This window comes from Zophobas morio, unplaced genomic scaffold (assembly GCF_036711695.1).
Source record: "Zophobas morio isolate AGI-343-1 ecotype UQ-CSIRO unplaced genomic scaffold, CSIRO_AGI_Zmor_V1 ptg000381l, whole genome shotgun sequence".
Lineage (NCBI taxonomy): Eukaryota > Metazoa > Arthropoda > Insecta > Coleoptera > Tenebrionidae > Zophobas > Zophobas morio.
In genome coordinates, this window is record NW_026972485.1 from 172,150 (window position 1) to 195,376 (window position 23,227).

A 23,227-nucleotide genomic window follows, 5' to 3' on the forward strand; every position below is an offset into this window, starting at 1 on the left:
TGACGAGATATTGGCACTTCTTTTAATGAAAAATTATATTTTATATTAAAGAAAAATTTTTTTTCCCTCCGCTATAAAATTTTATTATAAAAAAGTTGAAGTAAAACTTTAAAAAAAACTAGAAGTTATTAAGACATTTTTACTTGTAAAATTTCCTAAAATAGAGTAAAAATAACAACCAATCGCAGCACCCGTTATTGTTTCAACACGTGCTGATGGTGATTTTAATAATATTTAATAAAATTTCTTAAAAAAGTAATTTATCATTATTTACTTTTTTTGTAATGAACAAATAAAATTTTTTGCTTTCTATATTTGTACTATTTTATTGGTGTTGAACTTTAACAATTTTTATAATGAAAATAAGAGAAATATAAACAAACTTGCGCTGGACGGCATGATTTTAACGAAACATATATTAAAAGATCTCTCTAAAAATTTGTAATGCTTGCAAGAAAATTAATGAAAGCGGTAAATATATGCTTCTTAAAATTTTTGTTATGCTTTATTTACTAGAATTTTTTAAATATTTTATTTTAATTTTTTTTAATAAATTATAAAAGTGAAGAATATTTATTGTTTTGGGTTTTTAATTTATATTAGTATAATAAGTTTTTTTCTTTTCATTAAAATAGTTGAGGCTTTGAACTTTATTATTGATAAAAGGAGAAGAATATCAATTACATGATTCATTAAATTTTATTACAATAAAATTTTCCTTTTTAAAATTTTTTATAATTTTCTTAAAATATTGTTTATTTATTAAACTTTTAGAAAAATAAGAGTTGTTCAAATTTTATGGATTATAAAAGTAATAGATTATGTATTGTTTCATTAAAATTATTGAGTCGTTGAACTTATTATTTATAAAGTAGAAAATATTAATTATTTGGTTCAATAAATTTTTTTTATATTTTTCATAAAATTTTGTTTATTCATTAAATTTTTAAAAAATTTTAAATTGTGCAATTTTTCATGAATTATCAAACAAGTAATAAAATATTTATTTTCCATAAAAAAATTGCGTTGAACTTTATTAATTGTAAAATTAGAAAAGTTTCATTAAAGTTTATGACAATAAATTTTAATTCATTTTTAATTTTTTTATTTATTTTCATATAATTTTGTTTACTCTTTAAATTTTAAGAATAATAATTTTTTTTTTCATTAAAATATTTGAATTGTTTAATTTTTTTTAATTATAAAAGTAATAGAAAATTTTTTGTTTGGTTTTTTTAATTTTATTAAAAAAATTTTTTCATTAAAATAATTGAGTTAGACTTTATTCTCTATAATAGTGCTCGTTTAGAAAGTTTTATTTATTAAAAATTTGTTATAATAGTTTTGTTATAAACTTTTCTGCCGGAAAACTTTTTAACAACGTGAGTTCTCTAAAGTAATTCGCAGCAAAGATAATTCCTTTTTAAGTACTTGATAATTTTTTAAGAATTTTATTGTTGGATTTTTTAAAAATCTTAAGGAATTGTGTGAAACTATTTAAATGAAGTTCGTAAGTAGTCGTATTTTTCTATTATGTTCTTTAAAAGTTTGTATTTTATGAGTTATTTATAATATTTTTATTTTTTTGTTATAAATTTATAATATTTCTATTAAAAAAATATAATTTTTATTTATTGTTTTAAAATAATTTTTTATTTTCCTTCAAAATTTTGTATCTCTTAATATGCACAAAACTCCTTTCATTGGAGAATATTTGAAGGGTATGATTATTGGAACCAATAAAACAACATATAATACTACAAACGTGTAAATGATCGGATAAGATCATAGAAAGAACGTCACCCATTTTCAAGACCCTTGAAATTACTTTATTTATAATTATTTACAATAGCACGTGGTAGGAGCACGTGATTATTAAAGTTACTATTATATTGTTAATATATTAAGACATATTTAGTATTTATCATAGAAATAAATGAAGAAAATTATTTTGAAATTATCGAATAATGCAAGATTTAATTAGGTACTGCTTTGGTGTCAAGGCACGTGGTATATTATAGTACGCTGTGAGCACGTAATTTATTAGTTAACTCCATACTTCTTTACATTTCATTAAAAATAAAAATAAATGTGTATCAAAATTTATTTGAAAATATTATTATTTTCTAAACCCGTACGGTTTATATTATTACGTTAATATTTTTACACTTTAAAATATAAAACTTTCAAAGGCTTATAAATTGGTTTTAATTAATAGCTGTAAAAAACTTTGCTGAACTAATGAATAATAACAAAACTTAAGAGTTTATATAAATTATAAATTAATAAGTTAAAAATCATATAATTACTATAAATAATGGTAAAAATGAATTTGCAAAGGACATTAAGTGTTTCTTATTCATACAAGGCGGAAGTTTTTTTTAATAATTTTGGACTTTTTTTGTAAAAGGGCAGAGCAGCAATAAAAAAAATTATTAAAAAAAATGATGATTCTTGAATTAGTCTAACAAAAAATTATTTAAGAATCTGCAAGTTGGTTACCCTCAAAACCAATTAAAAACGATATAACAAGATTTTACATCCAATGAACTGGTTTTTATTAGAAAAAAGTGTTTTTCAGTTAGTCTAGAATTTATGAATAAGTTTATAATATGTAATAGTTACGACAATAAACAGAGAGAGGAGTTGATTGCTTTGTTTAAAGTATTTTTCTTGTTATTTCGGTCTTTAATTTTACACACAAATTAATATACATATTTTTTTCTTCTTGATTTGGAACTAAAGCGGCCAGCCTTTTTTAATTCTAGAGAGTACCACTCCTTTAGACTAAAATTTTATGACGTTCACTCCTTCTCACACTTTTAATACCTTTTCATATATACCACCTTTCCTACCAATTTAAAAGTACCAAATAGAAAAGAAGAAGTCTTTTTCTAAGTAAATGATTTCTTCTGTCAATAATTTTAAAATATTCCAACCATTTTACCCCACAATTACGAGAAACTTTAAAAAAAAAAGTTATAAACCCGGTTCACCTGTTTTTTCAGCTGTAGGATTTGTTTACTAGCGGGAGGAAGCAATATTTCATGATACTTTGGCCATAGTTTCTAGTGAGCAGTAGCTTCCATAAAGAAGTTTACTGATTAGACAGAGTTTTCTCTTATTGCTTAGTCCTTCCATCGCGTTTAAAAGTTGACACCCAATTAAGGGGGCAGGAAATCACTATTTAAGATATAGAGTCCTAACTCGCGCCCTTACTTTATTAAATGAAATTTATATTAGCTTTCATATTTTTAAATACAGTCCAATCTATAATATTCGTTCATATTAAGTAGATAATTAAATTTTATTGGGGAGCGGAGGATTCGAACTGTAGCTACAGTGAGGAAGTTACTAAGAAAGTCAGACAGACCTTCTAGAGTAAGTTTGGGTTTATGCTAAATGGAAATTTGAGTATTTAATTGGCATCAACCACTACAAAATTCAAACATGACGCGATTATGCAACTTGTAAAATAACTCGGTGCAGTACAACGGACTGGTTTTTTTATAAATGATGCACCAGTGACTTGGAAGTCCAACTTTTTAGTTCAATAGTTGCCATGCTTTTCGGGACTCAACCCCACTGGAATACCGTCAATTCTCTACAAGCGGGTTTTTTGGGCGAGAAGGGCTATATCCCGTCTAGTCTGAGAAGTCAAATCTCCGGTGGCTTTGTTAGTGATACGGTGGGAGACTATGGATGCTATCTCACTTTATGCGCTCGAGTATTTAAGGTTATTAGCTCGATCGAGCACCAGGAAAAGTCATTTTTTAATAAGTGAAATGTAAAACATAAAAGTTTGAACATTACTAATACAGGCCGGAACTGGAAAGTTTAGTTTCATTTAAGTTCTGATGTTAGTTGATAATGTTATTTTTAACACAAAAAAAATTAGATATAATATAATTTACCAGCGCTGTCAGTTTGGGGAGACTATCAATTTTTTTTCTTTGACAAACACTAATAAAACTTTTGGTTTCCTCGATTTATTAGTATGCTCAAGCTTCCTCTACATATCATATAAAATGCATGAAGTAAAGGTTTGTAACTGTACATCTTTTATATGTTTAGTGACATTATGCTGGCAGAGAGTATACTTATATATTTTACTTTATAGATTTTTATCGCTTTAGGAATCTTATTCTGTGTGATCCCAAAGTTTTACAAAGTTAAAAGAGGTAAATTTACCTATGAGAGATTAGTATCGCAATAACTAGAGTTATTTGTCTAGAATCTGTCTTAGTAGTACAAGGCCTTGGAGTACAAATTGAAACAACTTACTATTTAAGTTTTGCTATGATTAAGCTATTTATTCATAACTGTAGAAAAAGATTATTTGAAGGTTCTTCTTTTAATTTTTCTCTATAAATAGGTTTAAAAAACTAGTAAGTTTTTTTTTTATTTTATGAATTTTTAGGGGAAAAAAATATTGAAAAGAAAGAATTTTTAAAAAGTTTAAAGCAGAATTTGTTTATCCAAGAGCTTAATAGTTACTCCGTTCCCAGCTCATCTCAAATTATATCTCTCGAAGATATTGAAGATGTCGTAGTTAATGAGGGTTTAGTAGGTTTTAAAATAATATTTTACATCTTAATTATAATAAAGAGTGATGCCTTTCGAAACTTAAACTTTTTGAACAAAACTTCTAATAATACTAAAGAAAAGAACTTAAGTTCTGAAATGGAAGGGCTAAAAAGTATTAGTTTTTCCGATTCACTCTCTTTTTTTCCCACTAACGATTTAGCAAATAAGCGTATTTTCTTCTCAAGTAACGATGAATTGTCTAATTGTTTAAACATCTACAGCAATAGTAGTTCTAAACTCAGCTATACCCAATCCACTTACATTGCTACTACAAATAATAATAAAAAACTTTATGATAATAATAGTAAAGTCAATGATTTTGAGTTCAACAACGAAAACGATGATAGTAGTTATGAAGATTTAGAAAACGACGAAAGTGAATGCGACTACGAAATGTTTAACTGGGGGAATCTCAATATGATTCCAGTTGTTAATAGGAAAAACTGTACTTCATTACAAGAAAAATCAAGCTTTGAAGAAGTGGCTTTATTCCCTTTTCGTGTAATTTTTGCTTCATAAATAATATATATATATATATATATAAGAAAAGGTTTAAAGTAAGAACTTTTATAAAAAAGTGATCATTGTCATTCTATTTTCTTTAGGCTTTTCACTTACCGCCCGAAGTGATTAGCGATGTTTATAACTGCTTGAAAAATCTCAAACGTAACAACTAAAATTACTTTTTACGTGATATACTTGAGGCAGTCGTTAAACTTTGTAATCGTTATTTATAATTTTACGGCTATTTATTAACATAAATAATAAAAAATTTTTAAATTTTTCTTAAATTTAAAATACTTTCACAAAATAATAAAGAAAATTTCATTTTTTAATATAAAAAATGTTAAAGAAAAATTTCTTTTTCCTTAACTATCAAGAACTATATTTAAGTAAATATACAGAATTCCAATAAGTAAAAGGAAAAATTATATACTGTTGAAGACTTAAGATGTAACGTCGAGTAATCAATAAGAGTAGATAAAGTTGTAGCGAAAAAACTCTTATATAATCGCTAAAAGATAATAAATAAACAAAAATTACTTATTAGGCCGCAACTACCTTTCTTGGTTGATTAATACAAAATTTATTGTTTATATCACATAAAATAAAAGATCAGTGCCTAAAAAATTAACCTTATAAGCAGAATTAAATAAATTTCAATATAGTAAGAAAGACTATATTAGAAAAAAAGATTTAGCTTTAAATAAGTTAGTTATATACATACTTATATATATGTTGGTATGTGATAACAAAGCTCGCAAGCAATTACCATATTCAACAAATGACGACACGTATTGCCAATTTTATATGTGCGTTACACATTCTAATGTGGGAAGCCCCTAAGCGCTTTTATTACTGAAATTTATTTTAGACATTTTTTTAGCCACTATAGTCATTAATATATTGTATTTCATGTTATATTGATAATAAAGTCTTAATAGTGCGTGAAAAGTAACAAATATATACCTGCCTCTATTAAATAAAAAAGTCATTTTAATAATAATAAAAGGACTTCTGTGGTAACCTAATGACTGTGATGTTGATAACTTATCATATAACATAAACATAAAGAATCTTACTAGTTTCTAAAACATGCTTTCCCACCAAGTTAAAAAGTACAAACGTCTGCGTTAAGAGAAGATAGGAAATTATTTATTAAGGTTTTGAGCCCTAAAGGAACCCATACTTAAAAAAACAGACATTATCTAACCCAGAGATTCTTAAAAAAATTATATAAAAAAAAAAGGTGAATAGACAAGTTTTAAAAGTTAATAAATCAGAGTATTTTGTGATATTAGCAGTACCCTACAGCAGCTTTTTGTCTTTATTATTTTTTTAAACACATGTCTTAGTTTTCAAAACTTTACTATTTTTATAAGAGAGGGTGAACCAATACCGCGTGTTCTTAGAGAACTGATAGAAAGTCCCACAGTACAGTCAAACAAAAGCAGCTGCTTTCCGAAAAGTCTATATATTATGAAAAAATTGTACCTGTTTATAAAGTTTTAATAAGCATAAAAATAAAATATGGTGCTACAACGTTACAGTAACAAGTAGAGCGCACACTCAAGCTTTGTTACTAAGTTTGTGCGTTGTTAATGACGCCCCTAAGTTTTTCTCTCGAGTAGACCATATAATATTACCTTATTATCGCCCTTTAATAATATAAAAAGTGTATTAGCCTTTCCCGTAGTGACAGCCACTGCCCAACGCTTGCATTAGCATTTCCAATTAACATTGCAGGTCTTCGTTTATTAGCTTAGGGATTTACGAAATTACTGTCTTCAGCATAGAGTGATGGGCAGACGTCGTAATTCGTCTAACGCGGTAGAGAGGGCATTAGCAGAGGAGCGACACGAATCACAAAAGACAACTTGCGCACCCAGTCGGCGAAAGTGGTAGTGCAGAACACGATCATAGGCCTCCTCGACTTCTCTAAAAACGATTTATTTTACTTTCTTACCACAAAACCTACAAGCTAAGCTATTCACTCTGTGAGACAGATTAACTGTTGTCTTATATAGCCGTGGACCTACACTGAATTTCAAGCTATTCTCCTCTAGCCTTTATGAAACGTTCGCCTTCAATTGACGAAGTACATCCTTTACAGTTATTCTTACCACCAATGACCTAAGCGATTCTGCTTAAGTCTTTAAATAACCCTGGAAAGGTAGAAAGAAGGTAAATCACTTTGCACAGCTATTAACAATGGCATTGGGCAGGGCAGCTTTCGACGCTATCATAATTTAGCTGTTGACAAAGAGAGTTAAGAACTCTTATGCTATTGTATGGTTCATTTTTTAACTTTGCAGGTAGTTCTTCATGTATAGCGAATAGTGTTAGCAATAGTTTATTACAGTCTACGTCTACACTGTTTGGAAGATCAATTCCGGTTTGAAAAATTCGATAATCAGTTTCACACGCTAGTACTCTTTTTAAAGGTGTTATTACATATAATGCGGCTCTCCTGACCACTCATTATGTACTTCATTATTTTAAGCTAAGGTCAAGTTAGTGAGCACATCTACCTATTCATTTATGAAAAAAGATAACATCAATTGCACTAAGCTAAAAGCTTAACAGTGGCAAATAATATATTAATAATTCGTCAGTTGCGTTGTCACATGTTCACACAAAAACTTAGGCATATTAACTAAAGTTATAAAATTACTGTAGACAGCATTGTAACTGGAATCTCTTATTAAAATTAAAATTTTGTAATATTATAATAACCACTTTGTTAAAACTCGCGCTTTTAGCTAGGTAATGCAGCTATAAACCCTTTCGGTGAAAGTTAGCTAATATCTAGAAGCTGTTGATCAAATTGAGGTTCCTCTACTAAGAAACTCGTGCTCTGAATCTCTAAAAAAAATAGATAAATCAATTCTTTTAAGTTGGTTAAGATTAAGACCTACTTTAAACGTAATAAAATAAAAAATATAAAGCCCAAAAAGTTAACTGAATTTGGTAAAATAGTTTTAGAAGGGTTTCTGTGTCAAATTTTTGTACTAAATAGTTCTTTCAGGGTTAGTAACGCTTTATATTGTTAGTACAAACATTTTATGCATGTGTAGTGGCCCGAGAGGGTATTAACTATTGGGAGAATAGATCGACCGATGGCACATTTTTTTTTTTACTCTAAGAATGGCAGGCGTTAGTAAAACAAGGAAAATACGAAGTTTATATATAAATTTGTTAAAATAAAGAAGGAAGTATTTATAAAATAAAAAAAGTAAAAAAATAAACTTCTGTTTATTTTGTTAAGATGAATATGTCATACAAAATAAAAATATCTATATTGACTGAACGGTGCATATAGTAATTTGTTTAAATAAGTGCACTAAATTGTTATTGTGAAAATTGTTGGTGGTGCACTCTTTTTAAGTCGTCTTCTTGTTTTTCTTTTAAAGGTACGTTTTGTGCTCTTTAAGAAGTTTGAAGATACAAACTAAATTATTACAGTTTTAATTTTGTGCGTCTTATAGCTAATCTTGTACAGAGTGAGGATTACTGACCAGACCGCAATATTTATAAAAAGCTGACTTGCATAGGGCGTAATTTCGGTTTACTTTCTTGTATCCTCTGGGGTGGGCATAAAGTTTTTATTTTGGTGATTCATCCTTACAAATTTAAGCCCCTCAATATAACTCTCTTCGTTCAAAAGTCTATTCACTCTTGAATTGAAAAATATATATATTTATTTACTATTGCCATGTTTCTCCCTTCTTAGAAGGTAACCTATTCTTTAGATTTTTAATGTGGAAAAGTAGAAGTTATGTCTTTGCTTATAGTCTGTAATATATAAATATGCGATATTTTTGCTTGGATTTTTGTTCCTCAAGATTTTCAGTACACAAGAAAAAGTAAAAGATAGTTAAAAAATCAACCTACTATTTTTAGCTATACTTATACATTTTCTATTTTACATATATTTCATATACTAATAAAGTTTATAATTTTTTATTACCCAACGAGTAATCTCATTCCTTAATATATGTAAATAAAACTTATAGTGTTTTTTTTGAATAACATCTTTTCTGAGGATTTTTTTTCTTTATAAAACAACGAATTTGAGCACTATACTTATAATTATAAACAACCCTTTTTTGAAAATGACCGAAACAAAAAAACTATATAAATTTATTTTTTCTCACTTTATTACCTTTATTTAAAAGAAGCATGCAAGAACCAAACTTAGTACAGCACACAATAAATTTAGAATTTTCAAACTATGCAGCTGAGTTGAGCACGTTCTTTAGGAGTGGTAGAAGGTGAAGATGAAACTTCCTAGCGTAGTGACCTGAGTTTTTTGTCCCGTAGGAATCCGTGATTCTGGAGATTCGCAGTTACTTTCAATAAACGTGTTACAGATTTCCATTTTCCCGTTAAAAGTGCACTGTATTATTTTAAGCTAAATTTTCCTGGAGCCGAGAGCAGCAAAGAAAAATTTCATCAATCTTTATTCTTTTTAGATTTATAAAAAAATTACAGTTTATTAATAATTAAAAACTTTTGCTTACATATCAGTTAAATCTTTGAAGGCGTCAGGCTCAATTTTAGTAATCTGATTTGCATTTAAGCTCCTATAATTTATTAAAAATTAATAAAGAAACTTTTACAATAATTAAGAATCAATAAATCTTAAGTATTTAACAAATTTACAAAAAAATTGGTTTAAAATCGTAAATGTTTTATTTTTAATAAGGTTTGTTCGGTTGCCGAGTAAAACTCTTTTTGTTAAAGTAAAATCTAATTTTTACACGTGCATTCTAGAATTATATAAGTATTCATTCCATCAACATTTTAAAATATTTAAGTTATCTATAATACAATTTAATTACAAAATCTCTAAAACTTTTAATTGGGAAAATGCACCGTCCTCTACAGAGTTGATGAAATTACTACTCAAGTCTAAAATTCTACGAAGATAATTTTTTTTTAAAAAAGTTATTCAGATTTAATGTAAAATTGAACTTCTTTTTAATAAAAATTAAAAATCACTTATACTATCATAATAAATGCTTACATATAAACTAATTTTTTCAGGGTTGAAAACAAGTTTTTTTCGACTGTAGTAAACTGGTTTCCTATTATATATTTTTTTTTACAATTAAAATTCAGAAAAACTACACTTATTATTATATTAAAAATTATAGTATTTTAGAAATTCTACAAGGATCTCAAGGGGCTTAGTACTGCAACTGAACCATCTTCAATTTATGATATGCGGTTATTATTAGTAGATCTGAATTCATAATTGTGATACTGTATAGTAAGTATTAGTATAAGTATTCAATAGACTAAAAAAAAAGATTAATAAATATACTCCTTACTGTTTTTAAATGGTTTATTACGGATTTAACAGTTGTATACTTACAATATCAGCCAGTTCTTAAGCCCTTGAAAGTTTTCTTTTTTAATGAAAGTAAGCTGATTTCCGTCTAAATATCTTAAAGACCAACTATTAAGAAGTTGATAACGTTAATACTATTGTAAAACTAATAAAAGTGCTTTTGTTCATATTTCATGTACCCAAACATACATGTTTTGTGCCCTCTAACTTGGAGAATGAACTGCCCTAGAATGCAGATATAAGTTTATACCTTAGGGCTTTATAAATAGATCATTATTAGTAAAACAACAGAAATAAGGTCCAAAAATAATAAATTATTATAGCTAACTTCTGTAATATTCGAGTTACAGTTGAAAACTTTAATAATCTCATCAACATGCTTAGCGACTGTTTATATACTAAACTATTACCAAGCTTAAGTTATTAATACGAAACGTAAGCGTTCGTCTAAAATTTATTAATTAATTTAAGCGCATGCTTCATATTTTAATATATTCGAGGTATACTTACAAAGAACTTTCGTTATCATAAATTCTTTCGAGAAGGGAAGGGGCGCCCTCAGATAAAAAAAGCGCGTAAAATAGTAGAATCAGCCAAAAAACCATGCTTGTGTCGACATCCAGAAAAAAACTTAAACCAAGGTCTATATTTTTTAAGAATATAGAAAAAAAGTTATAAATCAATTCCCACTAAAAAACCACAGCTTTAACTATATAAATATGAGGTTTTTCACTATAACAAAGCATTTAAACCATTGTTGCTGCACGTTAGAAATTATTTTTTTACCTTTTAAGTTTTTATTATATAAGTTTAGTAACCTCACTGGTTATGTTTTAGCTTGCTTATAACAACTCGATTAAATTTTACAATCTGTATGTTAGAAGTTTTGTGTTCTGATGATAGAGCCCTGCTATTACATAAAAACTACAGTTTAACTATTTATAAACCTTGAGATTTTAATTTAACATAGCAGTTTGTTATACTTTTACTGCTGCACGTTAGCAGTTACTTTAATAAGTTTTTTTTTGAAAATTTTGCATCTCACCTGTTTATGTTTTAGCTTATTTAAATATTAAAAATTACAATCTATATGCTTGTAGTTATGTGACCTGAGGTTTTAGCAAATCATAACATTGAATAATTCTTGGACGATTATTTTGGTGTGAAGGCTAGCTCTAAACATTTAGTTATCCTGAGGTTTTCAGTTAAACAAGGAAATTAAACTTCTACCGCTGCACGTTAGCAACTACTTCTTTAGTTATACTTTTTAAGTTTTTATTATAAAATTTGGATCATTTCGCTATTATGTTTTAACTTCTTTATGACAACTCGGTTTTTGTTTTGATGGTTGATGCTTTTTTAGCAAGTTACTTATATATATTAACCTTGCTTTCAAACAGCTATAAAATCATGCCAGTGTTAAGATGTAGAAGAGTTCGATACTTCTAATAATATGAAAACTAAACAAATTAGACTTTACTAGGATGCTTCTACTTTATAGTCTGCTAATTTAAAGAAAAAAGAATTTGCTATCGCCTAAAAAAATATTTGCAACATCTATTAAATATAACTTTAGAAACAACGCGAAGTGGGCTTCTAATAAAAATATATTAAAGTAAAAGTTTTGATTGCCGACAAAATCCTTTAATTATTAAAATTTAAAACCGTCTATAATAAAGAAGTAAAAAGAAAATTACTACAACCAAAGTCAACTAGGTTTTTTGAATTTTTTTGAATTTTTTTGCGTAAAGCCAAATATGAGTACTGTGGCGAGGCTTATACCACTAGTTGTCACTGCAGTACCGCGACCGCGGATGCCTACTCCAGATCCTTCGTTACTTCAACTTTCTTAAGCTTTCGTGTGGAGATAAGAACTAACCTAAAAATTTTTTAAAACAATTTTAATACTCAGAACTCCATAGTGACAGTAACAATAGAAAGAGCAAAAAACCACCTTTGACGTTACGGCCTTCTTTAGCTACTCCAACGCCAGATCAATAATGCCAAGACCGTGAAAGCCTTAGAATCCGTTTGCAAGAGATTTAAATTACAGAATAAGTTAATGCAGTGGCCCTTTCGTTGAACTCCGATGCTTATTTGCAGGAGGATAGAACGATAGCGGATAAGCATTTATTGTAAGTTATCCTGCGAGTGCCCATGGACCAGCGAGAATTACCGCTCTAATAAATCGTAGAGGATCGCCTCATGTAAAAAGCAGGGGCCTCCATCAAGACGCAGTACTGCTTATAAAAGGAGTGTATATAAATATTCAGTTTATGGCTTTCCACGGTGATAACAGTAATACTTACAAAATTGCCCTTGTAGAAGCGCTCGTTAGATTCCTCACTGCGCCAAAAAGTGAAGTTCTTCTTAAATCTTTAACGGGTACGAACGTATGTATACGTTTTGTAAACTGTTGGCTTAAATAGGTTTTTTTCTATATAATTATATATATATATATATTTGGGAGGATATAGACCTCAAAACAAAGGTTTTATAAAAGATTTCCACAATTGTTGCACATTTATCGGACCCGCTTATACCCGTTTAGGCCCACAGTTTACAAAACGTATATACACACTTGTATTATACAAAGGTTAGCAAATAAAAAAAGATAATTGTCAAGGCATCGTTTTAACAGCGCTAATTTCTGCAGTATTCTTCTGCAGTTGTCAACATCAAATGATTGCCGACTCATGGGGTGCAGGTGGAGGGGTATGTACACTGAATTCGCAATACTGTTTGGGAGTTGTGTTTAACGCTTTTGAGAAAAAATACACCAAAGTAGTTGTGTTCAGTGCTTGTCTGTGCTTTCTACACGATAGCTTCATGTCTTCCATAGAACAACGACCAAGTATTTTATGGAGCCAGCAAAGTTACAAATAGGGGTGTTTGTGGTTGAGCTGGCCATTGAATACTCTAAAACGCTAAAATACTATGCTTGCTTATTATAGCTTTAGTTGAAGGATAGTGTCTCTTGATTTTCACTGAAGACTTAATCTCAGTACAACTCGCATTTTTAGCGGCATGAAGTGAAAACAAGTTAGATAAAATTTCTGATGTTAATTATTGTATTTTTCTGTTATTGACTACTCTGGCAGTTACCACATGGCCTTTAATTGGCGAGACAAGTGATCCCTTAGAGACCCCTGCTGTCAGAGATCGAAGCAGGGAACGAGTATCTTCCACGCGCACGCTGAATACGCGACCATTCAGATATGATTTCAGCACGTGATAAAGGCCATGAGGGACGGATAACAAGCGCAGTTTGTGCTGCAAGCCTTCATGCCAAACTTGACCAAACGCCTTTTCGTCAAGGATGACAGCGCCTGTTGCCTTCTTATGGTTAGAAGCGCGAGTGATCCTTTCAGTTAAGCGGAAGAGCTGGTGGGTCGTTGCGTGCACTTGCCGAAATCCAAACTGATACTCCGATAGAGCTTTCCGTGTGTCAACGACGACACTCTAGTTCAGGGTTGTATCGCTTTTATACATAAAATTTATAAAATTTTGGTAAATTTAAAAATGTTTGAGAGTATTCTTAATTACATATTAATTTGAGGTTTTTGGTATCTTTTGGTCTATTATATTGTTCCCGAACTTTAGAATTCGGCCCACGGTGTCAGGAAGTCGCTAATCCTAAAAACTAGGTTTTACTTAAAATATTTTTTCTCTCCGAACTCTATAGAATCTGTAAGATTTAAGTAATAACTTACTAAATTAAAGAATGAAATTAAAATGGAACTAATCTTAATTTAAATATATTTTGCTCCGGCATTCTTTCTAGCTTAAGGGGTTGTGTTTAATGAGAAATATACCACCATAAAAAGTAATTTTTCAAAAAGAAATTTATTTAAAATAAGTGAAAATGAATGAATAGCGTATCATTGTGATTAATTGTTTGAATCCGTGTTTTTGATATATATACTGAAGATCTTGGGCAATAAAAAGTATGATAGCGCCTAACAAGTGCGCTAACCACTTTGAGGTTCGTACTGTGAACCAGATTGTAGAAAAACTGTTTTTTCCCCACCCGCAGTTCGTTAACCACCGACACGCAATTAATAACGTTGCTCAGTTCTTTTGCAATCACAGCCGCTTAAGACACCAACCGCTCAATGCCCCGTTAGTCTGTTACTGGTGAAGTGGGGTTTATCAAACCCCTCTGAAAATATGTTACTGCATGATTATAGGTGATGGAAGATCGCTCACAGCCTGTATATCTTTCAATCAGTTCGCTCGCTACCGGTGTAGTAAACGCATGCCGCTAAATAATGTATAATTTCGAAAAAAACTACAAACCCCACCTCACTATCTACGTTACTGTTTTTTCCTCGATATGTGTTAAGGCTATCACGTTTTCAAGACGTGTAGTGAAATTGGATGACCCCAGTGTTAAGGATTGGCCACAAATATATAAAATGAGTTAGAGAGATTAAAGTGGTGACGAAGAAGACATTGTTGACCAGGGCCCCGTTCGTGACCATGGATGTGATTCCGAAGAGGAACTCGTCGAAATCTGAACTTGAGGAGTTATTTTTGAAAGATGTTGATCAGCCAACTACAGAAAAAAAGCAGAAGACAAGCCCTAAAGAATATTATGGAAAGAACAATTTTAAATGGTCCGCAGAAGTTCCAAAGTCCAACGTCCGAACAAGGTGGTATGTCATTAATACACATCTTCTCATTTGTCCAGCAAGACGGAGAGGGAATTATTTGTACTCAGGTTTCTGCTTGAGAGCAATTGTTCACAAATAAAATACTGAACGAAAAACTTAAACGGACAAAAGAAAAGTTGTAGCAGGTTAGGCTGCGGCTTTCTTCAGTAGATATATACGATTACAGAGATGTAAATATTATAAAATTTTGAGCCTTCTTCCTAGGAATCTTGATGAATGTTCAGTCTTTAAATCCAATCATGAAGATCTTGAAGTCCTCTTCGCTACATACAGCATTAGCGGTAGTATCTTCCCCCTGCATCCTCTCTTTGAAGCGAACACTGGTTCATTTCGGCATGCGTTCGCTTTGATAATGCGTCTGTTAGAGCAGAGAGAAATAAAACTGATGCAACGGCTGCAACATCTTAGGTTATCTGAAACGTTTGTAAAAATTCTCAACAATGCTACTCTATTGAAGAATACGTTTGCGTAGACGAAATGCCTGGGTGCGATGCAAATTCCGCTTGTAGATGCCAAATAAATTTTGAAAACACGATTTAAAAATTATAGTATTGAACAATGGAAGACCCACTACTTTTTGAATGCCTACATTTATACTGTTGTGGATAGCGATGGGCTTATCCGTTCTGAAGATGAAAAATAAGGCAAACGACTCCCTTAATTTTACGTTCGGCTTTTCCTACCTATGGAACAAACCAAAACATTACTTCTGATAAATGATTCTTATCCATCCTCCTTGCACTGAACTAAAGAAGAAACAACTGACATTCGTTGGGGCCTTGAAAGAGAACAATGAGAAGTACTTCATAAATATTTTTTGCAGAAGGAAATGAAGACTCCCGCCCGTTTCGGTTTTACTAAAGACCTCACTTTAATGGCCTTCGCGACAAATAAGAATGAAGTGGTTTTTCTAAGTTCGTCAATGTAGCCGTATTTACCCAATGTCTGGAAAACAAGGAATAATCGAGTTTACAATGAAAACAAAGGAGGTTTGTGGGTTGGGACAAAAAATGTACAGTTTACTTTACTAGTTGACGAATCAACCGATGGCCTCAAGCTATTTTCTTTACTTTTCAACACATTAGCCTCGTCAACGCTTACGTGTCATTTTATCTTTTTCCTGGAAATTATGCGCAGAAGAGGTTTAAGAAGATATCTTAAGTCTCTATACAATTTGCAGAGCCTCAGCTGAATTCTCAAATTTAAAAAAAACCTATACCATCGTCCACAACTTATGGAAAGCCGAATTTATTTTAATTGTAGCACTTCACTTTGGGGCAGCTGTACTGTTAGTCGGTGTGTGGGTTGTTCTCAATAGATTTTATGAAAATAGTTATTGTTTAAATATTATGAATGTTTAATTGTTAGGATATTCCATTAAAAGCGGTATTACTTACACAGTTAGTTTCTTGTTTCAATGAGTTCTGTTATTGAAATAACACACAGTGTCAATTTTGTATGCAATATATATAACAATAAGAATTTACATCTATAAACATTTCTAGTATTTTAAATTTTTATGTATGCCTTCATAAGAAACCTGAATTAACAACAATTAGGTTTAAAATTGTTCCTGTTAATTTATCTATAAAAAAAAAATTATATATGGGGTTTATCAAACCCCTCGTCACCAGCCACGAGTTGAAAATAACGTTTAGCCCAATTTTTGCTGTGGTGGAATACGTTGCTCTTCTTAAAGAGTAATTCTAACGATAAGTAACCTGACGACAGCAAATAGTTTTTTGGGTCCGCGCCGCATAAGACTTTAGCGTTAGAAGGCTTACAGCGTACAAGCAAGAAAGGCGAAATGTTGATGAAAATGTCGCGCTTAACAGCGGGTTGCGCCCATAAGCGGACGATTGGGTGGTGCTCTGCAACTTCGCAAGTCTGGATGGACGGTTTTGGCCGACGCTAAGGAAAAGTAGTTTATTCTGGTGTGGCGGTACTATCGCATCATCCAAATGTATTCCCTAACTGATAGGGCATGGAGGCCGTGAAAATTTTAGCCTTAACTTTGCTGACAGAAAGCCGATTGAGGTGACATTGACTACAAACCCCCGACAGACTGCTGCTTACTAGTGATTTAAATAAGCTGCTACGTTGCCACTTGTCTACGCTTTTCTTTGTGGCGATTTACCCTGCAAACTCGCTGCTAGAACACTCGAGTCGAAAACTCGGATGGGATAATACTTGAGGAATATACGAGAACAACCTAATCTTCGCGTTCTGACATAAACCACAAGAAAAGAAAAGGAACTAGGGGTATTCTCGTCATAGCCATTCAACTGGATGAGCTTTAGCGAAGGCGAGTAGGTTATACTTTCCAGAACGCACAAATAGCTTTCCTTTCTGTTGCAATATGGTAACTGTATCTTTAATTTACCTTACCTTTTCTCTTTTGGTTATTAGAGGGTGACCATGACGTGAACCTATCGTGTATATATGTATATATATGTGCCATTTTTCATCGTCTTCCCCTATATCCTTCTGTTTTAAATTTACAAAGCTCGAGTAATATATAAACTATTTGAAGAAAATTTTAACTTTAGGGTTTATTCGGGTTGCCCCTGAGAGATCCTTAAAGGGCTTCATAAAGGGCTTTGTTTCATCTGATTAGGTACTGCATTGCCAAGTTTGAAAAGCTAACTCAGCTACGAAGAGCACGACTGATCTTGTATGTCGTATTTCATACAGCATAAAGGGTTAAAGCTAATTACTTACGGATGGATTGGGTTCATCGCGGAAAATTTATTACTTTCACATAACCGGGATATTATTATACAACGTATTGGTGATAAAAAATATCATATTCTTTACTCCTTATTAAGCACTTTTACCTGCGGTTTTGTTTCTTACGGCTACTTCAAGTACGGCCGGAGACAAGGACCTATCTGGTTTAACGTTCAACGTAATCGACTTCTTCGTTGGAGTGGATTCATTTTACTTTCAACTGGTTATGTGGGATTTTCTCAATTTTTTCCTAAATTTCAGGTATTCGGTCACTTATTAAAAAATAACTTATAAACTAATTCATTTATAGTCCCCTTTTGCAATACAACCAGTTGAAAAAGAAACAAACTCAAGAAGTGATGGCGGTAGGGAGCTGCAAGAAAAAGGGTTCAAAGTAAAGATGTGTTCACTTTGTTAAATACTTTTCGTTACACTGATATTTAACCTTTTTCAAAGTTAAGAGAGTGGAATTTTCACCCTCGTTGCCCTTTAGACTTTAAAACAAATCACGATTTGGTTAACGAAGTGAGTGGTCTAGAAAGAGTTACACGGCACCCAGCATTCTGGAGTCTTGGCTTTACTGGTAAAGTCAATGTGATATTTGCTGATCGCACGTCATTTTCCTAATAATAAAAAACAGGTGTAGGACTGGCTTTAACTACAATGTATGCTTGTGAAACTGTTTTATTTGGTATGTTCGGTGTGTTTGCTTTAATAGGGAGCGCTCACCAGGATTATAGATTTCGTAAAGGTAGAAAAACTTTTCTTTTCGTAAGCATCAAGTAAAACTGATCTAGGTTCTGGCGGCTCATTATCAATGGATATGGAAGCACAAACCTCGAACATACCTTTCTTGGCGCTCTTATTGGAAAGACAAAGCTGGAAGAAGCTTATAAACGAGTTAAAGTTGACAAACGCTTCTCTTGCTCTTTTTTTGTCTTGGTTGATCTACGCACGACGAATAAAGAAGCTGAGCTTACAGTAGAGGTTTAGAAAATTTCTAAAAATATAGCTTTGCCTTTATGTTTTCTAACACTTTCAAATAATCGGTTTTTATAACGTTCATTTTCTGTCTGTATTATATTTTTGTATAAATAGCTTTTACATTACCCAAATAAATTAAAAAGCAACGCTCTAAGAATAGTAAACGAGCTTTAACTTTTATTGTACTTAGGCTCTTGAGAAAAACTGGGGCATAGAAAAGGACTAAAATTAGTAAGTTTAATAAATGTTCTGAAGAGAGACACCATGGCTAACGAAGAAACAATAAATTAAAGGTCGGTCCTAAGCAATTTGCGGAGTTCTATTTTTTTCGGTACAACTGTTGGATTAAATCTTTGCCTTCCTCCCATTGGCCGATACAAATTAGATCTTGTGATTATAAATGATAAAAAAAATTATTATAACAATGCGATGGGCTAAATTAATTTTTAGGACATCCAACAGGTTTCCTCTTGGAAGATTCATAAAACTTACTTAGAACAACCGAGTTGTATTGCCAATAAAAGGCAGGGGTCGTGTATTAATAACGACCCCTAACCGCATGAACTTTCACGAGGCTATTTGTAGTATGCACGACATGCCTACCCTCAAGGCCGTAGAGCACAAGCTTAAGGACCACGAGGTCCTCGGCATCAAGGGCTAACTCCGGGGATCTCCGGTTCTGGACGCACTCCTTGTACTGGGCGACCTTCAACAGACGCTGCTGATTCTCACTGCTGGACTCCACCAAACTCGCGTGGTCACTTTTGTGTGGTGCTTTCTGGGAGTTGTCGGCAAAATTTCTTTTTTTATCCAGCTCCTTACTTGACGCCTTAGTGTTCGTTGCAACTATAGTGTTTAAAAGGCAATGATACTCAGGGTCTGTTAGGAGCTCGTCCTTTGCTAAATGGCAAAATACTTGTATAAGTAAGAAATTAACTTTAAAATGTACAACTACTTGGGCATTCTTTGTAGTGGTTCAAGGCAGCTTTAACATCCAATAAAAATACATTATTTTTAGGCAAACCCTTTACACTTAAAAGCGGGGGAGCCAGGGCACAAGCGAAAGAATGTTTTTCTAACAACTTCACTAGCGACTGGTAATAATGCTTGACCTTGGTCGTTAGCGACCGAAACGAAATGTTTAGCCGTTCGCAAGAAAGTCGTCTGGCACAGGCATAATCCACTCCGAGAAGTTGTAGAGCTACAGCTTTAAGGATGCATAAATATGTACGCAAGCAAAAGTATAGGCACTAACTAATGCATACTGCCAGGAGCTGGTTGTCGCTAACACCTTCAAACATGTAATGGGCTTTTGCCAAGTTTGCTAAATCGCATATATCTTGAAGAATTCTATAATTCTTAATGGCGAAATCTCTTTTTAACGACTCCGACAGAGCTTCTACTATTGATCTCGCTCTAACACTTATGTCAATTTTTCTTTTATTATAGACAGATAAAAATAAACGAGTAAATCTAGAGGTTTTTTTTTAGGTTGTAAGGACTTTGCTATTTGCGGGGCAATATTAAGTTTATACAATAATTTTCGAAGAAATTTTAAAGCAGAAACTAATTTAGAAAAGTCGCAGTCAGCAGCCTGATAAATCAAAAAAAAAATAATCTTAAAGAGCAAGCAGTTTTAAAAGTTTTTTAAACATTCTGAGCACCAAATAATAAACATATATATATATATAATGAGATAAACTCCAGCAAGCTCTTTGTTATCAAGAAAAATATTGTTTTCAAGGCATGCGAACTGCAAACAACAAGCTGCTACGATTTCCGCTGTATTTCCACTTGCTAAGCGAGCAGGTAGGGTCTATAACTGTTTTAACAAAGAATTATTTAATAAAAAAAGTTATTATTTTGTACTTTAGTTGACATAAGCTCCGACATTATATAGCGACTTCTAAGCATTATTTTTTTACTATTAATGTTTAACAGGACAGCCAAGTTTTCAATGGTTTTGTGATTTTTCCAGTCTTTGTTGAAGATTGAATCCTTAAAAAAGAGGAGTAGAAAACATTAGAGCGCAAAGCACACCAAGTACAACTTTAGTCCTTCCCGTAAAAAAAGTTTCATTTTCAATTTTGCTTTCTAGTTCTTTTTGATCTAAAATAAGACCACAGTTCTTACAAAACTGGATCATATAAAGTGATAGACAACGTCAGAGTAAAGTTGTAAGAGGGGACCTTTCCCAGAAGTTCGTGTTCCTTGAATTCAGAATGACTGCAGGAAATTGTATTAAAATCAGCCTTTGAAGACTCCATAAACTATTAGATAACAGCTAGCGCGGCCAACTTTTTAATATAAGGTTCATTGAGTATAGAGTATTTATTACCCACGGTCTTGAGATATATAAAAGAGGTTTTAGTGATAGACGACTACTTTCCAGGGTCTCTTTAAAACCTTAACAGTTTCTTATGCATAATTTTTAGAACACTAGAGGGTTTTGGGGGCTTTTGTTTTCCTTACACATTTTTTCGAAAAACGAAGACCGCGAAGCTTTAACTAAATGGTATTTGACAACGAACCCTTAACAGAATTAGTCGCTCATAATTGGCAATCGGGTCCAGACTTATATTTTCCTTTTACTACATAAAACTCTAAATTTATATAAACGGGTGGCAACGAGTCAGTCGGTAGTTTAGACTAGCGCTCTATTGTAGCATTGCATACTAATGGCATAATTCAGCTTGTTTCTCAAGTCACTGTCACCAGCGAGTTGTGAACCCAGGCAATAAACCGAAAGTTAGAGGCTTATAGTCAACCCTTAACTGAGTTAAGATATACATATAAAGTACATATATACGGATGTGACAGAAACAAAAGAACAGACAGTACCTTCCTAATGCGATCGAGTCAATAACTTTGAAAACACAAGCTCTTAATCAGGAATACCGGCAGACAAACTCCATAGTAGTCTTAAATCGATGAAATTTTGTTATTAGCGCTTAGAGAGTGTCGCGTGGACGGTCATAGGAGGGTGCCCTCTCCTATGACTTGAAAATAAGCTCGCTCGCCAGCAGGCAGTTTGGGTGTTTAGCTACTTGGTTATAAAGGGCAATGGCATTAAGTTTAAAGACAGTGTGCAATAGGCCCAGCTAGAGATCCAGGTGGAGGACCTTATTCGTAGAGACTTCGGCGCATTTGTCATCACGCGCAGCAACTTGCTTTGTCGCATTGGGGGAGTGTATCAGGAAATATACGCAAACAACCTACCTTTTTTTTTTAAAAAAATCTTAAATTTAATCTAAACAAATATACAAAAATGGAAGTGATTTTTAACCTTTTTAAAGGTATATAAACGGCTTGTTACCTATAATTAAATAACTCCCATTATTTTTTTTTCTTTTTCGTTGTCAGTGTTATTAGATGCGAGACGCTATCGCTGTTAAGTAGCCCAAGTAGCAGACGCGTATGTCAATATTGGCAGAATGCAGGGCACCTATAAACGTCATTTGTTCGAAGAGAAAGCTCACTCTTGCTGCACGGTAACGTGTCAAAGTGCCTTAGCCACTCCTTGACCTTCACTACCACGTAGGACACGTGCGACAGTCACGTCTTTTTGTGCGGAGATCTTAACTGCAAGCGCCACCCTTCATGAAACAACCAACCCGAGAATGCCAACGGTCACATCCTTGAGGCCTATGCTAATGAGCACGGACTGGGCATTCTAGGCCCCCTGCAACCAACACAGTTGGCGACAACAGGCGCAATGAAATGTACTAGATATCGCCATACTAAAAGATACACGTCTCACAATGACAGTTGAATCGCTCTACGAGCTGTCCTCCGATCACCTTCCTGTTATTCTCGAATTAGAAGAGAAGGAGGACACACCGAAGACTATCACCCGCTTTTTTACCAACTGGGATAATATTATGAGTTTTTAGAAACTACTTTCCCGCCGTGTTCGTCTCCTACCGTTTACACCGCTCTGTTAGATGATGCTGTCGTCTTATTCGAAAGCGTACTAAACATTTCTCGCACTACTGCCGCGACAACTCGTGAAGAAACTTACCGCCCCGATCGCTTGCCTGACGAACTTAAAGCGCTTATCTGCCAAGGTCGACATCTTATCAGAGTCGGTCATATTGGCGCAGAGTGCTCGAAGATAAACTTGCGCTTAATCGACTGCACAGGTGCATAAGGAAGAAACTAATGGTTCATTTTAACAATAAATGGTAGGGCAAGCCGCACCGTATATCCTAATCAGGCAACAGCAGCCACCCCTCCTCCTTCTGGAATTTTGTTTAAAAGATAAAATTACGGGGGCTTATATTACTACCGCCTCTTGGCTAAGGTGATATAGTGATCGAGAGTGATAAAGACAAACTACACTTTTCACTAATCTCCTTGCTACCCAAATCGTGCCAGCTGCGCACTTACCTGC

The 23,227-nt window shown here is 32.5% G+C and overlaps 2 protein-coding genes across 5 annotated transcripts; one reads left to right on the forward strand and one right to left on the reverse strand.

Annotated features, from left to right (window-relative positions):
• Positions 1-17,176: 17,176 nt before the first annotated feature.
• LOC135120458 (uncharacterized) lies at positions 17,177-19,346 on the forward strand. 4 transcript variants are annotated; one of them, XR_010278625.1, is made up of 9 exons: positions 17,177-17,905; positions 17,989-18,111; positions 18,161-18,244; positions 18,307-18,433; positions 18,491-18,601; positions 18,648-18,837; positions 19,025-19,065; positions 19,128-19,224; positions 19,285-19,346. XR_010278625.1 is itself a non-coding variant. In XM_064044762.1 (8 exons), exons 2-6 carry the CDS (start codon positions 17,797-17,799, stop codon positions 18,833-18,835), a joined length of 825 nt encoding a protein of 274 aa, XP_063900832.1. In that variant the 5' UTR covers positions 17,177-17,482; positions 17,670-17,796; the 3' UTR covers positions 18,836-18,837; positions 19,025-19,065; positions 19,128-19,212. The 4 variants fall into 4 exon arrangements, 1 of the variants encoding a protein (XP_063900832.1); XR_010278626.1 differs by having other exon boundaries at positions 17,177-18,111; positions 18,491-18,552; XR_010278624.1 differs by having other exon boundaries at positions 17,177-18,111; positions 19,128-19,165; positions 19,285-19,335.
• On the reverse strand, positions 19,147-21,752 carry LOC135120456 (uncharacterized). Its single transcript, XM_064044760.1, has 10 exons — positions 21,676-21,752; positions 21,024-21,179; positions 20,885-20,971; positions 20,704-20,832; positions 20,537-20,650; positions 20,337-20,428; positions 20,090-20,271; positions 19,790-20,041; positions 19,438-19,734; positions 19,147-19,221 (listed from the first exon to the last, which is right to left on the reverse strand). The coding sequence occupies exons 2-10, from the start codon at positions 21,099-21,101 to the stop codon at positions 19,154-19,156; spliced, it is 1,299 nt and encodes a 432-aa protein (XP_063900830.1). The 5' UTR covers positions 21,102-21,179; positions 21,676-21,752; the 3' UTR covers positions 19,147-19,153.
• Between the last annotated feature and the right edge of the window lie 1,475 nt (positions 21,753-23,227).